This window comes from Gymnogyps californianus, chromosome 3 (assembly GCF_018139145.2).
Source record: "Gymnogyps californianus isolate 813 chromosome 3, ASM1813914v2, whole genome shotgun sequence".
NCBI classification, from domain to species: domain Eukaryota; kingdom Metazoa; phylum Chordata; class Aves; order Accipitriformes; family Cathartidae; genus Gymnogyps; species Gymnogyps californianus.
Window position 1 is genome coordinate 13842149 of NC_059473.1, and position 18926 is coordinate 13861074.

An 18926-nucleotide genomic window follows, 5' to 3' on the forward strand; every position below is an offset into this window, starting at 1 on the left:
TCCCAACAGCCTTTGAGTGTGTTGCGGTCACTGCCCTAGAGGGACTCTTCAGTGATAACAGTGGGGTGCAGGTGTCCTAGGCAGCAGAGGGCTAAGCTGAAGATGCTTTTCCTCCCAGGTCTGGAGCCAGCAGCAGCAAGGGAGCAACTATCTGCCTGGGAACCCTGGTGTACCCCTCTTTGGTTTCCTTCCATTTTGTCTCTGATCACAGCTGCATCCATGTGCGAACTCTGACACCCTGGTTCCAGCATTATGTTTTAGAGAAGCATATAAGTATCTGCTTTTGCTCTGGTTGCTTGTTTTTATGTGCCTTGTTAAAGCAGCTCTTTACTGCTTCCCACACAAATGTTGTCACCTCCTGTCCTAGTCCCTGGTGAAGACTCAGGGGTGTTATGATTACCAGCCCAGGAATGAATCATCTTGTCTTTAGCCCCACTGGTTGGTAGCTGCCTCCAGCACCTCTCTCCTACCTCTGTCACATGGGTACCTCTGTGGTCACCCCCCGGGTACCTCCACAGACAGAGACCCTTTGCTCCTCCCTACAGCCTGCAAGAGATTGCCCTGATACTGAGTGAGAGCTGGCACTTCTGTGTCCAGCAGGAAAGATCTAGGTTTTTTTTCTTGGCCTCCCTTCTCATGCCTCACAGTGGTCTCCACTCAGCTTGAGTTGCAAGGTCTGCTTTCCTTTTTGGAGGCAGGTTGCTTTGGCTGCTTTGTTTCCCCGCTCTTTCAGCCCTTCTGGAGATATTGCTGTTTTTTCCTGGACTAGGAGAATGATCCCACAGCCAAACTCTTCACCTTATTGCACCTCTCTAATGCAGACCTCTGCTCCCTTCACACAGGCCCTCCACTTGCCTGCATAAACCAGCCCACGCTCACCAGAGGACACATAAGCTGAGCCTGGATGCTGGTTCAGCGTCTCCATTTGCCATGGACAGTACTGGTGGGATTCATATGTTCCTGGTGCCACCCAAGATGCCCCAGGGCATCAGATACAACAGGGGAGTTATGGCCACCCTGTCAGCAGCTGGAGGTTAGGTGGGCTGCACTTCTCCTGACACTCAGTGACTGTGACTGGCACTTGTCCTCTCACTCAGGTCTATGCCTGGTTTTGCTCTTAGCCCATCACCAGAGATCCGACCACCTCCTCATCTTCCAAAATACTTATATTTACAATAAGCACTTCAAAGTCAGAGTGGAAATGTACTGGAAAACCTTCCCTGTGTAGCTAAGACCTAAATCAATTAGAAACAAGCTCAGAGTTAAATGCAGTAAGCTGCTCAGGCTGATAGAAGAGCATTTGCAGAGAGGGATGTCCGCCAGGGTAAGGGAAACCTTTCATCTTCGCTGGCCTGGTTTATCTGCACACAAGCCCCCAGCTGTGCCCAGCCCAGCTCTACACGGAGCTGGAGCTGGATCTCCCCAGCACCCCGCAGACCGGCACGGCTGGATGCCAGGTCATGGAGGTGCATGGGTTCCCCTGCCTGCTCCACGAGCAAGGCCCTAGCGAGGAGGGGTCCCGTTCCCTCCTGGTGGGCAGCCAGCAGGCAGAACCCTTGCCAGCCCAGGCTTCCCTGGGTGCCCCAGGTTTTCCTGGGGCCTCTCCTGGGCTGCGGCTGGGAGCACCCATGGCCCTGCAGGGTCTGGGTCGGGGGGGCAGGGCAGAGGGGCCGGGGCAGGAGCAGGCCGTGGAGCAGGAGGTTGGCTGGAGGCGGGAGGATGGGTGGGGAGGGTGGTGCAGGATGTGGCCCCAGGGCGGGACCTGATGGGGGCAGGAGGGGAGCGGGAGCGGGAGCGGGAGGGTGCCCGGGCGGGGGAACAAGGGGCGGCGGCGGCCCCGGGGTTGCCGGGCGGAGGCGGGCAGAGGGGACCGGAGCAAGAGGGGGCGGCGGGAGGTACCGGGCGCTCCGGTGAGGCGGGGGCCGCCGCAGTCCCCGCCCGCCCGCCGGGAGGGGCCAAGCGCCGCCGCCGCCGCAGCAGAGCCGCCGCCGGGGCGCGCCGGGCGATGCCGCGTCGGGCCCGGGGCCACCGCCGCCGCCGCCGCCGCCCTGCCCCGGCGCCCCGGGGAGCCGCCAGAGGTAAGCGCGGCCCGGGCGGGGGGCGGCGGGCTGCGGCGGGCTGCGGGCCGCGCCGGGCCCCCTCCTCGGGTCGGGCTCCCACGGGCGGCGGGCACGGCCTGCCCCCTCCTCCCCTCCCGGCTGCGGGCTGCCATCCCTCGGCGGGCAGGGGGCTCGGGACAGGCAGGGCCGGGGGCGTCCGTGTGCCCAGGCACCCCAAGGGGACGCAGCCCGCGGTGGGTTGCACTTTGCCGTGGCGGGAGGCAGCGTGCGGAGTGACTGCATTCTGGGGGGACCACCAGGCCCTGTTCGTCAGGTGGGGGCAGCCTGCTGAGCTGGGGCCTGGGCTGTCTCCGGCTCCTCCAAAGTCTTGAGGCCATCGGGTGAAATGCGGGAGAGACCCCAGCCGTGTAGCACACTCCAGATGTGCCACATCCACCAGTTCCCCCGTGCCCGCCAGTCTCTGACCTCTCTCCCTTAGAGGCACCTGTGTCTGGCAGGCTTAGGCTTCACTACCTCCCTCAACATGCCAGGATGCTTCTGGGCCCCAGGATGCCTGCTCCCTCAGCCAAAAAGCAGGAGTTCAGGTAGCTTGTGCCCAGGGCCCTGTGCTGTAGGTGTCAGCACCAGGAGCAGCAGTGTGCAGGAGTGACCATTGACCGTGTGGCCTCCATCCTGCTCCCAAGCGCTTGCTCCATGGTCAAGTGCCACCCACACGTTGCCTGCTGGGTGACCAGCATGGTGTTCCAGGGCCCCTGCATGGCCCAGGTGTGGCTGAGCAGGCTTTGTGCAGGCAGCCATCGTGCAGCGCTGTGCCACACAGTCAGCAGGCCAGCTTCATCCTCCATTTCAGCTGGGGGGCTGGCTCCCCTCCAGAGCAGCTGCTGAGCCGTGCCCAGCGAGGCCCTGGCTCCGTCCTCCCTCCGTCTCTGGCAGCAGCTGCCCACAGCTGTGCTTGGCCAGGGGGAGGGAGCCTGACAGTCCTGGTGCCATCCAAGGCAGGCAGGGTGCTTTTGAGAACCGTGCTTTGCTCTGCCCCAGCCTGGGAAAGCTGAGCATCCAGCTGAAATTCAGGGCCTGTTGCAGAGCTCCTTGTGTCCTGGAGCTGTGGGCTGGTGCTACTTTTCCTTGTTTTCAGTTTGTCGTGCTGGGGCCAGGTGGGCATGGGCAAACAGCTGTAGGCAGAGCTCTTGGGGAGCATGAGGCTGAAGGAAACTGAAGATGTTGGGCCAATTTCTTCCCTCTCACCCCACAGGACAGCCAGGCTAAAAATAATCCTTCACCTCATGCTGTGCATGAAAATAAAGGAGACTAAAAAGAGAGTGGTCCTGGATAATAGCAGTTAAGGACCTGCTTGTGTTAAAAGCATAGATATGCTCTTGTGTGCCTGGGTGGGGGAGAATATAACCAGAGCCACTTGCTGGGAAATCCCATGGAAAATAAGGCATGTACCCTTCACAGTGGCAGAGACTAACCAGTGTGATGAGCTACTGGAAGAGACAGTAGCATCCCAAGTGCTTGAAGGCTGTCCAGCCTGCCCCACCATATCCCCATGTGCAGCCTAGGAGCTGGGTTTCAGCCAGCATGCGCCACCAGGATGGCCTGGCCAGGAGTCTCAGGAGCACTTCGGCTAGGAGTCTGCGGGTTTGGAACAAACCAGGAACATAGGATGGGAGAAGATTCTATGAGCCCCCTCACCTTCTTTCAGCCATCCACAGTTGTTGGGGAGAGGGGGGCAGAAGGGGGCCCAAGGGTGGGGATGGGGAATCCCAGCAACTCCCTGACGGCCCTGCCTGTTCCTCTGTGCAGGATGGTTCCCCCACCACCTGTCAGCAAGCCCCACGTGTGCCTCTCCACTGTGCTCATCATGACCAGCCTCATCCTCATGGATGCCTACTTGGTGGAGCAGAGCCAGGGCTCCAGGAAGCTGGGCATCTGTGTCATGGTGGCAGTGGGTGACGTGTGCTTCCTGCTAGTGCTCCGCTACGTGGCCATCTGGGTCGGGGCAGAGGTAAAGACAGCTAAGCGGGGCTATGCCATGATCCTCTGGTTCCTGTATGTCTTCGTTCTGGAGATCAAAGTCTACTTTGTATACCAGAACTATAAAGCTGACCGGAAAAGCCTGGATCTCATAGCCCGCAAGGCGCTGACCTTGCTGCTCTCCATCTGCATCCCAGCCCTCTACGTGTTGTTGGTGGCCACAGAGCACATGGAGTACGTCAGGACATTCAAGAAGAAGGAAGATCTCCGCAACCGCCTCTTCTGGGTCATTGTGGACATGCTGGACGTGCTGGACATCCAGGCTAACCTGTGGGAGCCCCAGAAGAAGGGGCTGCCACTCTGGGCTGAGGGCATCATGTTCTTCTACTGCTACATCTTGCTCCTGGTCCTCCCTTGCGTGTCCCTCTGTGAGATCAGCATGCAAGGGATCGGCATCATGCCACACCGGATGATGCTGTACCCCATGCTGAGCATGCTCACTGTCAACATCACCACCATCTTCATCCGAGGCAGCAACATGGTCTTCTTCAGGGACGCCCGGGTGTCCAGCATCTTCATGGGCAAGAACATGCTGGCCATTGGGCTGAAGGTCTGTACATTTGTGCAGTACCAGCGGCACCGGCACCATGCACCCCTGGGGCCAGACCTGGCCGTGCAGCACAGCGCCCAGGCCCAGCCCTCCCCAGGGCTGCACAAGTCCCGGGACCAGCCTGCCTGCCCTGAGGAGCTGGCCCAGGACAACACGTGACAAGCCAGCAGGAGCCACAGCCTGGGCATCGCCACACCTGGCTGTACCTGCAAACCCGAGGCGGGCCGCTGAGGTCCCCGCCTGGACAGAGCGCAATGACTCCACTCCCTCCCTTCCTGGGCAAAGCTGCTCCAGTCCCGAAGGGTTGCATGGCGAGGGCCCCCTGTAGCAGCCTCTGTAAGGCCGCAGAGCAGTTTGGGACCTCAGCATCCCACCAAGTGAGATAGGCAGTGGAGTGAAGGAGGCGGCCAGGTTTGCCTGCCGCACACCATGTCTGGCTGGGGCCAGGCAGCCCTGCCCTACCCTGCGCCAGGCTCCCCCCCATCAGTGCTCCCCATGCAGCACTGCCCTCTGGCCAGCCAGGGCTCAGGCCAGGGGGCTGCACGGGGAGCTGGAGGTCACCCGCTCTGCTGTTGTGGTTGGCCCTGGCTCCAGCTCAGTGCTTGGCAGCAGCCTGCTCCCTGCTGCGTGAGCCAGGGTCCCCGTGCTGGGGGAGTGAGGCCTGGGCCTCCCCCTGCCTGTCACCCCTCTCAGCCAGCTGCAGGCTCGGGGGGACCCAGAGGGGGTGACTGTCCTTTTTTGTATCTCCCTCTTTGCAATAAAAGACCTGAGCCCTGCAGCCTCCTCATGTCTGTGTCCCTGCCAGCAGGCCAGTCCCCCCAGCTCCCGTGGGTGCCTGTCCCTCTTGTGCCTGGATGTCCAGCTGCAGAGCACGTCTTGGGTGGGGGGCTCGCTCAGTGACTGTCCAGGCCTGGGGAGAGCATCCCAGACACCTGGGTCTGAAGCCATTCCTCCTGGCCAGCAGTTGTGTCTGGTGGGCTCTGAGGGTGTCACTGGGGGAGTTGTAACTGCAGTTACATCAACTGGTGCCAGCCATGCCCAATAGCAGCCCTCCCCAGGGACACCCAGAGCAAGTCCCCACACATAGCGACATCAGAGCAGGTCTGGCAGAGACACACTGCTGGGACAGCATTAGAAACAGAAGGAAAATAACCCAACTGACTCCTTGAGGCTGGGAGGCCACAGCAGTAGAAAGCTCTCTGGAGATGTTGGAAGCATCCCCTCCTGTTGGAGCTGGTGTTGCCATGCTACCACCTGCCCCAACGCCCAGTGCCCCCACAACAACTGGCTGAGCTGGGCAATGCCCCAGGGCTTCCCCTGCTGCAGGGTACTGGGACCAGGAGCTGGCAGGGAGAGACAGGCCAGTAGACTTGCTCATCATCACTAATGTGCTGAACAGAAGCAGGTAACATGCCAGCAAGGATGTCCTCCTTGCAGGCTGGCACACAGGCCTCAGCACGAAAGAGCCATTTGGCTCCAGAGGGGCAGGAGGGGAAAGCAGGACCACTTTGGGGGTACACCAGGTTTGCTCCCTGCTGGGCAGGACCTACCAGCAGCTGGGGATGGGGACACATGGACTCAGGAATGCTGCTCCCACATGGCCCCTCAGCAAGGCCCTGGCAGCAGTGACCCAGACGTTAGCCACCTCCAGTCTGTCCAGGCCCCAGTCTTCTTCCCTTATTGCATTAAAGTACAGGTGGGGGTTTGTTCAGCTTTGAATTAGAAACTGAGAGCATAAAACAGCAGACCAATGCCACAAAGGGGTCAGGACAGCCTTGGGCTTTGGTGCTGCCACACCGCTCCCAAGGTAACTCTCCTCTGGAGGCACAAGGATGCGGCAGGCTCTGCATCCCACATCACAAGGCAAGAAGAGGAAAAAGCAGCCAGGCACAGTGCAAAGCAGCAAGCCACATGCAGGTTAAACGCAGCTGAGGATTTCCATGTGGTCTCTAGCCAAGCTGGCACATCCCATTTCTACTGCCTTCCCCCAGTTACACTAAAACCTGTCACCAGAGCAGAACTCCCGTCACCCACAGGAACTGCAGTGAAGGCAGATGCTTCAGCAACACCCTCAGGTGGGCATGATGGAGTTGCTCATCATTCCACCTCTTGCTCATTGCAAGGCCTTTCCCCAGGCCCCACACACCAGCTGTCCACCTGCATACAGCACGACTGTGCCCCTGGAGCACTCTGCCCTGCAGAGCTGAGGCACTCTCCCAGCACATGCTCTGACCTATCAGACAGAGATCATCTGGGTCACATCCGTATCACCTCCTTGTCAGCACAGCCACAGGAGGCAGGGGCAATCAGGAGTGAGGACAAACAAGAGAGCTGGTAGTCAAACATAACATTGGAGAGAGGCATTAACTCCCGTAAGTTCAAACACTTTTGACTCTAACAGCACTGACACTGGGAATAAAGGAAAACTGAGGTATTTTATTTCATACTGAATCAGATTCCTAGAAGCACTAATAGCCCTGTAGAGACCACCCTGAGAAGCCAAGAAGAGAGGCAGCCCTGCTGGAGAGATCCCAGGCAGCAGTACCTGAGCACAGTCAGCAGCATGCCCTGGCTGCGAGGAAGGCCAGCCATACCAGGGGCTGCATCACCAGGGTGATCCTCTCTCCTTTACTCAGCACTTGAGACTACATCCAGATACGGCACCCAGGCTGGGCCCTGAGAAGACAAATGTTGGTCCTCTGGGCTGACTCCAGTTGAGGATGTGAAAGTTGTCAGAGGCTGGAGCACTGCAAGGAAAGGCTGAGGGAACAGGGTTTATTCACCCTCAGGAAAAGAAGGCTTTGGGAAGACCTAACAGCACCCCTTTCCCACCCATCCCCCCAGACCTATGACAAGGCTACTGAGAAGATGGAGCCAGGCACTTCACTGAGAACAAGACAATGATTATGGACTAAAACCAGGCAGGTTTCCTGGAGGAGGAAAAAACCAAAAATTTTCATCTTGAGAACTTGAAGCAGTGGAGGTCAAGGCCAAGAGAGGTGGTAGCATCTGTCCTTGGACATTCCCAGACCCACCTCAAGAAGCCCTGGTCTGAAGTCAGTGCTAGCCCTGCTCTGAGCAGGTGTTGTACCAGAGCCCTCCCACCTGAGGTCCTTTCCCACCTCACCTGGTGTCTGATAAGACCTGGAGTAGAGCCAGCAATGCAGGGTAGGGCTCCTGCTCTCCTAGCTAGAGGAAGAGATGAGCAGGTGCAAGGACAGAGACAGCTGTCAATACCATGTACATCTGCATGACAGACTTGTCACTCCCCAGGCGTGGTATAAACCACAAGTGAAGAGGACATTTCAGCTACAAAAAGCACTATTTCCTTCAGTTCAGCCTCTGCTCTGCTGCCTAACAGCATCACTGTACAGTGAAAGGTAGATACTGGGAAGAGGGATGGCCACCTTCCAGGCCTGGCCAGAGCAGAGTAAGTCCCAGTGCCAGACAACAGCATGTCTGTCCAGCAGTCACAAGTTCTTCTGTGAAGGCAGATGGCGCTTGTCTTTGATGGCATTCCTCTTCCTCTTCTTGTTCAGGAAGCTCTCCAGCTTTCCACTCCTCTTCAGCTCTGCATACTTCTCGGCTAGCTCCAATTTCCGCTTCTCAGCTGTAGAGGAGAGGGGAGCAAGGTTTTAAACTGAAACCTGAATCATCTCTACAGACCAGACGCTCCTCACCTCTCCCTCCCTGGCTCCAGGCCTGGCTTGTCCCTTGAGTACTAGCGCTAGAACAACCCCTCCACAGCTCTGTGTAATATTATGGACAACTCACTTCCAGTGCTTGGAATCCTGTCAGCAGTACTGCCTCTAGGTCTTCCAGCAGCATGTTCACACTGAGTACTTACATTTCTTTAGGAAGAAGGGTTTCTTTCCCTGCTTGGCCAATTCCCTCTGTTGTCTCTTCAAAGACAGCTCCCTCTCCCTCAACTTCTGCTGTTTTTTCTGTGCCTGTTCTTGCTGTGTCTGTACAGAAAGGATGGCCTGTGTCAGCAAATGTCTAGGCAGACCTCAGGTCACGCATCCTCTCTTCTCGTGCACTGCCTCACAGTAGGGGAGATGCTGCACTGAACTCACCATACGGTTCAGGAGCTGCTGGAGTTTCTCCTTCTGCTCCATGTTCCGGCATTTTTTCAGCTGCTTCTGAATCATCTGAAGAAGAGAGCAGAAAGCTGCATGACTGCCTGCCTGCCATGTCCACTGTGAAAGGCTTTTGCGGAAGCTGCCCCTGCCAAGCAAGGTTGTTCTGGCCAAGGACAGGCACACAGCATCACCTCCTTCTCCTGCTTCTTGATGCTGTCCAGAAAGCTGTACGTCTTCATAAATATTTCAGGCTTATACTCTCCAGACAGGTCATCAAATCGAGGGTCTCTGTGGACCTGAAGGCAGGGAAGGCAAAGGTAAGAGGATCACCTGGTAAAAGGTAAAAGGCCAGGATTATCCTATTAGCAGCCTGCTTACTCTCTCTTCCATGTATCAGACCTTGCCATTTTTTTTTTTTTTACCAGCAATATTATGCACCCACCATTGAAAACATCTGCAGTTGGCAAAGACTGAGTCCAATAATCAAGGTGGCAGTCCCTCACAAAGTCATCACACCTGCATCCAGTCTACCAAGCAACAGTCATTTCCGTATGCAAGTCCACCACCCAGGAGTAGCCAATTCAAGGAACAGCAGCATGAGTGCTGCCTCCAAACACCTGCAACTCCCAGACCAAGAGCTGGCTGAACATGTGTTGTCAAGGTGATGGATTTGGGAATTCAAAACTATCTAGATTTTCACAGATTACCTGGGTTAGGTCATACAAAAAGAGAGAGACAAAAAGAGATCTCTAACTGTGGAAATTAACATATTAAGATGATCCAGCAATGGTAAGTCAATGTTATATTCAGATTAGAAACTAGATGGACATTTGAACTTTCAACATGATTAGTACTCAACAATGACCATAGCTTGCAGTGCAGTTGTCACTGGTGGCAGCCATTACATCTTCTAGAAACACTTGGGTCTCAAACATTCAAGTTACTCCTCAAGTTGTGCATTATGCAGGGCAGCAGGTTATACAGAGAGCAGCCGCTCCCGCGCCCAATCTCTTGTTCTCCCCAGAGACATGCTAGCACTACCTGCACTCACCAGACAGTGGTCCAAGCCCTACCCTCCAGAAACAGCCTGTGTCATCTTCAGCAGCCCCATTACCATGTCTGTGCTCTATCAGCATCGCTAAGGGAAGTCAGCTCCTGAACTGGCGAGGGGGAGCACCCACCTTCTTTGTAACAGAGACAACTTGTCGCAGAAAAGGTACAGGCTTCTTGGCAGACATCTCCAATGGCCTGAAAAAGAGAAAAATGTACTTAAGAGGATCAGAGGACAGAATGAGGCCCAGACTAACATGTCAGGAGGTTAGCCAGACCCTCAGGAGAACATTACTGCACAGTGCCGAAATGGCAGACTCTCCCATTCAATCCTCACCATGATACCTACAGAGAGCAAAGAGGTGACTTGGTCAAGAGCCAGACAAGGCTACTACAACCAAATGATCTATAAATGCGTGGTTAAAACAATCAGACACAAAACTTGATACAGCCCCACTGTATCAAGTGAAGACCCACCACTTGCATCAGTAAATGTGCCATACTCAATTATTCCTCTCCCTCTCCATGTTTTCATTCATCATGCAACAACCCTCTTCTATTCCTGGCCCACCAACTCATCCACTCTTGACTAACACTTACACTGAAATGCGAGACCAAAGTTGGAACTTCTGCACTGACCTGGTAGTTACAAAGACAGGCCAATTCTACTGTGGCCAGGCTCAGCGAGAAAGCATACCCTAACACAAGTAAAGAAAAGGTCAGCCCGCAGGAATGAGGGCCACACAGCTTATGGTACACACCCCAAAAGGGACTTCACAGTGAATCAGGACCATGGTGACAACCGATTAAGTGAACAAGTTCTCCTTGCAACACAGGCCTTTAGAGCTTGATGCTTTAGGTGTACGAGGGGGACAGTATAAGGTGGGAGAACGGGGTATTACTCTCCCTATATTACTTGGACGCTGTGTCCTGCGATTTGTCAGTACATCAGGCAAGTTATTAGAAACATGAAAAGACCTGTGAACCATCCGCTGAGAGTATTCACAATGTAGGCATTATACTCACATTCAGGAACACAGTAACACCAGGGCAAGAACATAAATAACCCTGCAGGCATAAGTAAGTTTTCCAAATCCCACTAAGGGCAGTGTCCAGTGTATTTTCATGTCTGCTGATGTGGCTACACCCCTGTACAATGCTCTCCAGTCAGCTTTATACAGCATTGCTGAAGACAGCTCAGTTCCAGGGGATTTCCCTGAAGTCCTTTTTTTAAGAAGCTCGCTTCCATAACAAAAACATGAGAGAAACAGCATGTGGGATTTAGTGATGCATCACTTAAAGGATTAGGGAAATTAAATAAAAACAGAATTATGCAAACTGTGTGGCAGAAATAGAGACACTGTGAAGATGTTGCACTACACAAAATCCCCCAGTCTCTTGGGTAAAAGGTAAAGCAGAAACATTATTCTAATCAACTGTTTAGGCAGAAGAAACATGTATTCAGCAGAGATTCAGCAGAAATAGGTTAGGGAATGCCAGTGTAACAGAGGAAATCTGTTCAAATCACTTAGTACTGAGGACTGAAAACCAGCTAACTACTGCAAATAAAGGGTAATGGTATAACAGTTGTTACCAGTAGGGGCCTGTGGAGGACTGTAAAAAGATCTGATAGTTTTTGTTGTGTTGAATACCTTTTATAGTCACCACATCAGTAGCACCTACAGAGTATGCAAACAGGAGATGTAAAGACCACTGAGGAGAGGAAAAAGTCTGTGATAAGTACTGTAGAGAGGAAAAAAGGAAAATCAACACAGACAAGCCACAGATGAGACAACAGCAGAAGGATGAATTAAATTCCAGAACAATTGGCTGTCACTGCAACTCCAGCCAGTGGGAGCCAGGCAGAAGATGCTGATAAGCTGGAAGGGGTTTAGAAAACAGCAGGCTAACTATTTAAGGGCCCAGGGGACACAAGTAAAGCACTACCATACAGCTTAAAAGAGAAGCATACCATGCCGTGGGCTAAAAGTGCCTTAACACAGAGGGAATAAAGGAATTGAGTGCTGATTTAACTATCAAGTAACAGGTGGCTGCTGGGGATTTGAACAGGATAGGATATCAAGAGCTCTGAAACAGCAACAGACCATTCCCAAATGAAACACTATAGTGAAAGGCATTATTGTGTAGCACATTAAAGGATATCTACACAAGCTCCAAGGCAACACTGTGAGGAGCTCCCAGCGTAACTTCTGGAATGCAGAGATCACACATGCACATTTTTCTGATGACAAAAGAACCTCTTTACCCCTTTTTGCCTTGTTGCTCCTTCACCGTAGCTTTGGTAGGTTTTGCAGTTTTCTTCCCACCGGTCACCTGCTTGCACACTCTTGTTCTCATGTCACTCTGCACTTGCAGTAGTTCCTCAAAAGACAGGTGAGACTGATCTGGAAGAGACCACAGGACACAGCTGAACCAAACAGCTTCTCAAGGCACTTCCCACACCCAAACTCCACCAAGAGGGGAGTCTCAGAGCCTGAGACAGTGACACGAGCACAGTGGTGCCAACCCTATACAACTGCATGGCAGAAAGAAGCCACTGCATCTCTCAGCCTTTGATTTCTCTCCCGTTAATCGCTGCAGTCTTTAGCACTAGAAGTTTCCCCCTCTCGCCAACATGTCTTTGCTTCTCTCTCCACTCAGTGGCACACACATGACCAGTTCAAAGTTTTCACCTGGTACAAAGAGCGGTATGAGCTCCGCACTGGGCTACATTTTGGCTACATTGCAAATTCTGAGGGGTCACCTCCAGTCGACTCTTTAACAGACTGTTCTTGTCCCATCACCTTTAGATGGGCATCATCACATCTCTCACACCATGAGACCAGCCAGAAAGTGCAAGAAAACCATGTGGCCTGTTCAGTCTGTTAAGACTCGGAGACAGTCTCTCCCCACTGCACATCTGCCATAGCTCTGCTCAGTCTGCAATGAAGCGATTCCCACAGCAGAGCTTCCTCATTACCCCAGAGGCCTGTAAACTACTGAAATCCAGACATTCAACCTTCACCATCTCACTAGCAATAGGAATAGGTTATAGCCTGATTCACTGAGGGAAGAACAAAACCCCACAACACCAAAAAGCAGTTTCATATGGCAGCCCTGCCATGAGCTCCCCACAGTGTTATTTATACCTTGTGTTTCATAAAATATTCCTTCTCTCCTCTGACTGCTGACTAGAAGACCAACACAAACAACACAAGAAACAGCAAAACCAATTCTACCCAAAGTGCTGATGAATGCACAAGATATTCTTCTGGAATTTTCTGTTGCTATGTTTCTTTAATATCCCTCAGTGACAGTAATCTTTAACACTTCTTATAACCACAATGTAAAAATGTTATCAACAATTCTTTCTGGATTTACAAATCTGGGTATTCAGGACTAGCAATCCAAAAACATTTCTTAAGGCAGCACTTGGATATGCTCATTCCATTCTCTGGACGATGGTAAGGGCAAGAAGGAACAAGAGGGTTTGCATTGGCTCCCTTCTGAAGGAGAAAGTCTCGGCAAACACCACCTGGGTGGTGTTTGCCTGCTCAACATCTCTGAGCAGTGACAGACACATGGTCTTTCTAAGCCTTTGCAGTACTATGCATTTGGCACAAAACACCCCAACTGTGGCCTAGCAAAAACAATCATATCCTGCCTGTGGTGGGCTGACCCTTGCTGGATGCCAGGTGCCCACCAAGCTGCTCCATCAGTCCCCTCCTCAGCCGGACAAGGGAGAGAAAATATAACGAAAAGCTTGTGGGTCAAGATAAGGACAGGGAGATCACTCAACAATTACCATCATGGGCAAAACAGACTCGACTTGGGGAAAATTAATTTAATTTATTACCAATCAAATCAGAGTAGGGTAATGAGAAATAAAAACCAAATCTTAAAACAGGCTTCCTCCCTTCTTCCCAGGCTTAACTTTACTCCCGAATTCTCTCCCTCCTCCCCCTCCCCGAGTGGCGCAGGGGGACGGGAATGGGGGTTGCGGTCAGTTCATCACAACATTGTCTCTGCTGCTCCTTTCTCCTCAGGGGGAGGACTCCTCATGCTCTTCTCCTGCTCCAGCGTGGGGTCACTCCCACGGGAGACAGTCCTCCACGAACTTCTCCAACATGAGTCCTTCCCACAGGCTGCAGCTCTTCAAGAACTGCTCCAGTGTGTGTCCCTTCCACAGGGTGCAGTCCTTCAGGAACAGACTGCTCCAGCATGGGTCCCGCATGGGGTCACAAGTCCTGCCAGCAAACCTGCTCCAGCATGGGCTCCTCTCTCCATGGGGTCACAGGTCCTGCCAGGAGCCTGCTCCAGCATGGGCTCTCCACAGGGGCACATCCACCTGCTTCAGCGTGGGATCCTCCACGGGCTGCAGAGGGACAGCCTGCCTCACCATGGTCTTCACCACAGGCTGCAGAGGAATCTCTGCTCCAGCTCCTGGAGCACCTCCTCCCCCTCCTTCTTCACTGACCTTGGTGTCTGCAGAGTTGTTTTTCTCACATTCTCACTCCTCTCTTCCGGCTGCTGTGCTGCAGCAGGTTTTTCTTCCCCTCTTCTTAAATATGTTATCACAGAGGCGCTACCACCATTGCTGATAGAGCCTCTGGCCAAGGCTGAGCTAATAGGACATGGGGGAAGCTTCTGGCATTGTCTCACAGAAGCCACCCCTGTAGCCCCCCTACCACCAAAACCTTGCCATGCAAACCCCATACACTGCCCCATGACACAAGGTTTCTGCATGTTCTGCCCAAATCTGCTGCCAAATTCAGGAAGCAACATGAGGTCCGTCACATTGGCTCAGAGCATGGACTCATCATCCCAGTCACTCTCATCTTGGCAATAACCAAGACTTTCTGCTTCAGAATCTACTCACATTATCCAGAAAACATAATGAGCATATCCAAGCACTGCCTCAAGAAATGTTTTCTTTTTGCTTGTTCTGAACACCCAGGAACTCTGCTCTGTCAACGCTCATTAGTCCTCTGAGGACGGTTAAGGGAACACCGTATATCCAGTTTGCCGCACAAGGGACAAACGAAATATGAATACAGCACTATTTCATTACACTGCTTCCCCAAAACACCCTTCCCACTTATCTTACTGCAGTTTGATATCCTCTATTGCTTGGGCTCCCGCAAACACCCTCGCCCCTATCTTCTTAGGGATGACAGCACTGTCGCCCTTTCTGATCTCCCTCAGGTTCTCCATCTTTCCCGTGTCACTCTTGTACAATCACTTATTGCCTGCCTGCCGAGAACGCGAAATCACCTTCAGACCAAAGAACGGTGCCTGCATTCAGGTAGGAGCTGACTGCCAAGCAGCTCAGCAATTTAAAGTAATCACACTGTTGGGGTTCACAGGGACTTAAGAAAACCAATAAATTCTAGTACTTAGACAAGAGTATCTGCCACCACGCTATTCAAATTCAGTGCAGATAGCTTTAGACTGCTGCACTATAGGAGAAATCTGTGCTAATTGTACACGTTACAGGGGTATAGAGCAATTAATCACTATATAGGGCAATATTTGAGTGTCACTGAATACTCAAAGCATCACTGGACAGACAAATGAAAGACTCCGAGCAAGGATAGTCAAAAGGGCAAAGAAAGCATTAAAGGAAAGGAAGAATGATGTGGAAGCTACTCTAACATTTCATGAAGAGAGACAAGACACCATCACTTGCACAAATACTCCATTTGGCTGCAATTCCAAAATGATACCATTACGACAGCAAAGGCTTACAAGATGTCAATGAAAATGAGATAAAGACACCACATAAAAAGATGCAACATTTACCAAAGGATTAGAAAAGAGATTTGGTATAAATCAGACAAAGCAAAGGCATGCAGAGCTTCCACTGATAAAATATTTCAATACTGGTATGGGATACCAGACCAGACTTGACTACCCAAAACCTAATGGGGAAAGTGCTTTCCACACAGTAGAATCAGTCCATGAAATACATCCTACTACCTATTTGTAGGACACTGAATTAGCCACTCGCATCGATAAAAACATCATTTGACATCAGCATAAAAAAAGAAGCCTATTTTGGGGCAGAAGTGAATGGTCCCAGCAGATGTTCACTGCTGGGCAGCAGATTTTGCAACTGTGTGTGTTAAAAGGTTGCTGGCTTCCTGCTCCAAAGTGGCTGGTCCTATCCACAACCTCTGCACAAGGAGAGTTCATGATGCTTAAAATCTGTGCTATAGGTTCTCCACTAAAATACCTATTAAAGACAGGATTAGCTTACTTTCCTTGTTTCTTGCATTCTTTCTTGACACTTTAATTTCCCTTTTTTTTTTTTTCATTCCCTTTTCCCCCTGGAATATAACTTACTATCCTGGTTTCAGCTGGGACAGAGTTAACTCTCTTCTTAGTAGCTGGTACAGTGCTGGGTTTTGGATTTAGCGTGAGAATGATGTTGATAACACACTGATGTTTTAGTTGTTGCTAAGTAGCCCTTATCTTCAGCCAAGGACTTTTCAGTTTCCCATGCTCTGCCAGCAAGCAGGTGTGCAAGAAGCTGGGAGGGAGCATAGCTGGGGCAGCTGACCTGAACTAGCCAAAGGGGTATTCCATACCATGGAACGTCATGCCCAGTATATAAACGGGGGGAGTTGGCTGGGAGGCGCGGCTCGGGAACTAACTGGGCATTGGTCAGCGGGTGGTGAGCAATTGCATTGTGCATCACCGGTTCCCCCCCCCCCTTTTTTGTTATATTCCTTTTCATTACTATTATTATATTTTATTATTACTATTGTTAGTATTATATTTTACTTTAGTTATTAAGCTGTTCTTACCTCAACCCACGAGTTTTACTTTTTTTTTTTTTCCCTTTCCTCCTCCTCCCCCCACTGGGAGCAAGGGGAGGGGGAAGCGGCTGCGTGGGGCTTAGTTGCTGACTGGGGTTAAACCACGACACTTACCTTTTCTGTGCTGTCTCTACAGTCCATTTCATGTTCCCTCCTGCCATTTTTTCCCTTCCTCCATTATTTTGTGGATTGTTTTCTCTTCTTTCCACCTCTTACTAGGCTACTGTTACCTGCTGATAACATGGGCATTTCCTGCTCACCCGCACAGCCTCCCCAAGTTTCGTCTCCCCCCCCCAGACTCCTGTGACACATGGACACCTTATGCCTTTCTCAGCTGAGCCTGTTGAGAACTATACAACCTGCTGAGCACATCAAAGAGTGTCCAGGATGCAAAAACAGATGGCCTATGAAAGGGCTTGTATCCACCCAGTCACTCCCCACTGAGACAAACTTAGTGCTGGACTCTAATATAACTACTTCTGTTCCAGAAACAAGATTACAGAGGGCCCAGACAGATGGTAAAAGCAAAATTGCTCTTCCTATTCACATTCAGCTGTGGGAAGGAAAGGGTCACTGTCAGTGGTCTTCTCTCCGAGCTTTGCTAAAGCTTATCATTAAGAGAGGAAAACGAAATGCCTACAGATGGGGGGGCACCCCACACACCACTGGAATCCCCTTCCTGAAACCCTAACTCTAGACAAGATGCACCGCCCCCACAGCCCCACACAAACACAGCAAGGAGACTCCTCTCACAAAACAACCAGTAACTTCTCACCCCTGTGACACACCATGCCGTGCCATGCCATATATTTAATAGTATTTAGCACTGACGTCCATTCCCTCACAATTCTCTCCAAGGACCTTTGACATATTTCTCATAAGGTTTTCATTCTCACCTTGATCATTTTAAGACAAGGAAACCACATTGCATATACTGCTGCAGATGAGAACAACCACCTCAATACACCAAACCCAAGCATCACTGCTGCTGCCACAGCTATACACCACCTGGTTCTTCCAGCTTACCTGTCCTGTTGAGGACCTTTCAAGCTACTGCATATCTAAATTTGCACAGAGATGTCCTTGAGAAGATGTATGAGATCTCCCGCACATGGGGAAGGCAACTGGGAAGAAGAGAAAGAGGCCCCAAGTTTTTGTTCTAGAGACCTCTCAAACAGCTCAAACTGAAACCCTGCTGTTGATCCCGAACTCATCCTCTGAGCAGAGCAGGTGGGGGGAGGAAAGCAGGAGCATGAAGGAGCTGGAACACGGAAAGGGACCAAGCCCTTTGCCAATTCACTTCCCACCGAACGGGTGGCCGTGACACCCCGACCACGTCGGGAGAGGCACTGCGGTCCGGGCGACGCCAGGAACTGAAGCCGCGCAGGCCGCACCGCCTCGCCCGGCCTCCGCACCTTCCGAGTGCGCCGCGCCAGCGCCCCCGAGGAGGTGCGGCAAGCCCCGGGCTGGAGACCGCCACCTTTCCCGGAGGGCGCTCCCGCCCCGCAGGGCCCGCCTGAGCGGGGCAGCCCTTACCTCTCCCGCCAGCCCCCGCCTCCTCCTCCGCGCCGCTGCCCGAGGTCCCCGGGGGGCTCCCGCTGTCGTCGCTGTCGCCACCGTCGCTGCTGTCGCCGGAGCTCTCGCCCTCCACCGCCTTCAGCCTCCCGAGGGGCTGCTCCGCGGCCGCCGGCGCGCTCCGGAGCAGCGGCCGCCCCCCCGCCGCCGCCTCCTCCTCCTCCGCCGCGGCAGCTCTTCGCCATCCCGCCGCCTGGGCCCGCCAGCCCCACCGGGGCCGGCCCCCCGCGCCCTCCTGACGCGGCCGCATCACCGCCCGCTCCCGGCAGCGACGCGCGGCACCGTGGCTCTCCACCCCTCGGGGCGCCGCTCCCCCCAGCCTCCCTCCCGCCCGGGCCCACCGTGAGCCGCCGGCAGACGCACAAGCAGCGCGGTGAGGGCAGAGAGCGCACGCGGAACCGGAAGTGGCGGGGCGAAGAGCCATGGCGCACGCGCAGACAGAGGCAGGCGGGCGGAGCGGGAAGGAGCGTTTATTGGCGCGGCAGGGCGCTCAGGGCGCGTGCGCGGCGGCGGGCCCCGCCCCCTCCAGCGCGTTGCCCAGGAGACGGGCCAGGGCAGTGTCGCGCGGGCCGCGGGGGAAGGTGTCGGCCTGGCCCTCGGGGCAGCGCCAGGGCCAGGCCGGAGCGGCGGCGGGCGGCGAGAGGCTGTCGGCCAGGGCGCGGAGCTGTGCAGCCAGCAGGCTGAGCTCCCGTCCCGGCGGCGGCGGGGCGGCGGCAGGCGCGGGCGGCGGCGCCGTGGTACGGGGCGTGGG

The 18926-nt window shown here is 53.5% G+C and overlaps 2 protein-coding genes across 3 annotated transcripts; one reads left to right on the plus strand and one right to left on the minus strand.

The window, feature by feature from the left end:
- The first annotated feature begins 2055 nt into the window (after positions 1-2055).
- Positions 2056-5417, plus strand: LOC127015017 (transmembrane protein 121-like). 2 transcript variants are annotated; one of them, XM_050894727.1, is made up of 2 exons: positions 2056-2078; positions 3867-5417. In XM_050894727.1, exon 2 carries the CDS (start codon positions 3868-3870, stop codon positions 4804-4806), a length of 939 nt encoding a protein of 312 aa, XP_050750684.1. In that variant the 5' UTR covers positions 2056-2078; position 3867; the 3' UTR covers positions 4807-5417. The 2 variants fall into 2 exon arrangements, with proteins under 2 accessions (XP_050750684.1, XP_050750685.1); XM_050894728.1 differs by lacking the exon at positions 2056-2078 and adding an exon at positions 2625-2644.
- Positions 5418-7063: 1646 nt separating this feature from the next.
- Positions 7064-18425, minus strand: RRP36 (ribosomal RNA processing 36). The gene is made up of 7 exons (XM_050893048.1): positions 18137-18425; positions 12046-12184; positions 9911-9977; positions 8921-9025; positions 8724-8798; positions 8495-8612; positions 7064-8257 (listed from the first exon to the last, which is right to left on the minus strand). The coding sequence occupies exons 1-7, from the start codon at positions 18423-18425 to the stop codon at positions 8118-8120; spliced, it is 933 nt and encodes a 310-aa protein (XP_050749005.1). The 3' UTR covers positions 7064-8117.
- Positions 18426-18926: the final 501 nt, after the last annotated feature.

Bases quoted from the DNA above. Each gene is read 5' to 3' on its own strand.
- RRP36 (XM_050893048.1), bottom strand. From the start codon at position 18,425: ATGCGGCCGCGTCAGGAGGGCGCGGGGGGCCGGCCCCGGTGGGGCTGG. The intron at 9,978-12,045 runs GTAAAGAGGTTC...TCTCTTTTTCAG, and splicing joins GAGCAACAAGGCAAAAAGGG to GCCATTGGAGATGTCTGCCA. The intron at 8,258-8,494 runs GTAAGTACTCAG...TCTCCTCTACAG, and splicing joins ACCCTTCTTCCTAAAGAAAT to CTGAGAAGCGGAAATTGGAG.
- LOC127015017 (XM_050894727.1), top strand. From the start codon at position 3,868: ATGGTTCCCCCACCACCTGTCAGCAAGCCCCACGTGTGCCTCTCCACT.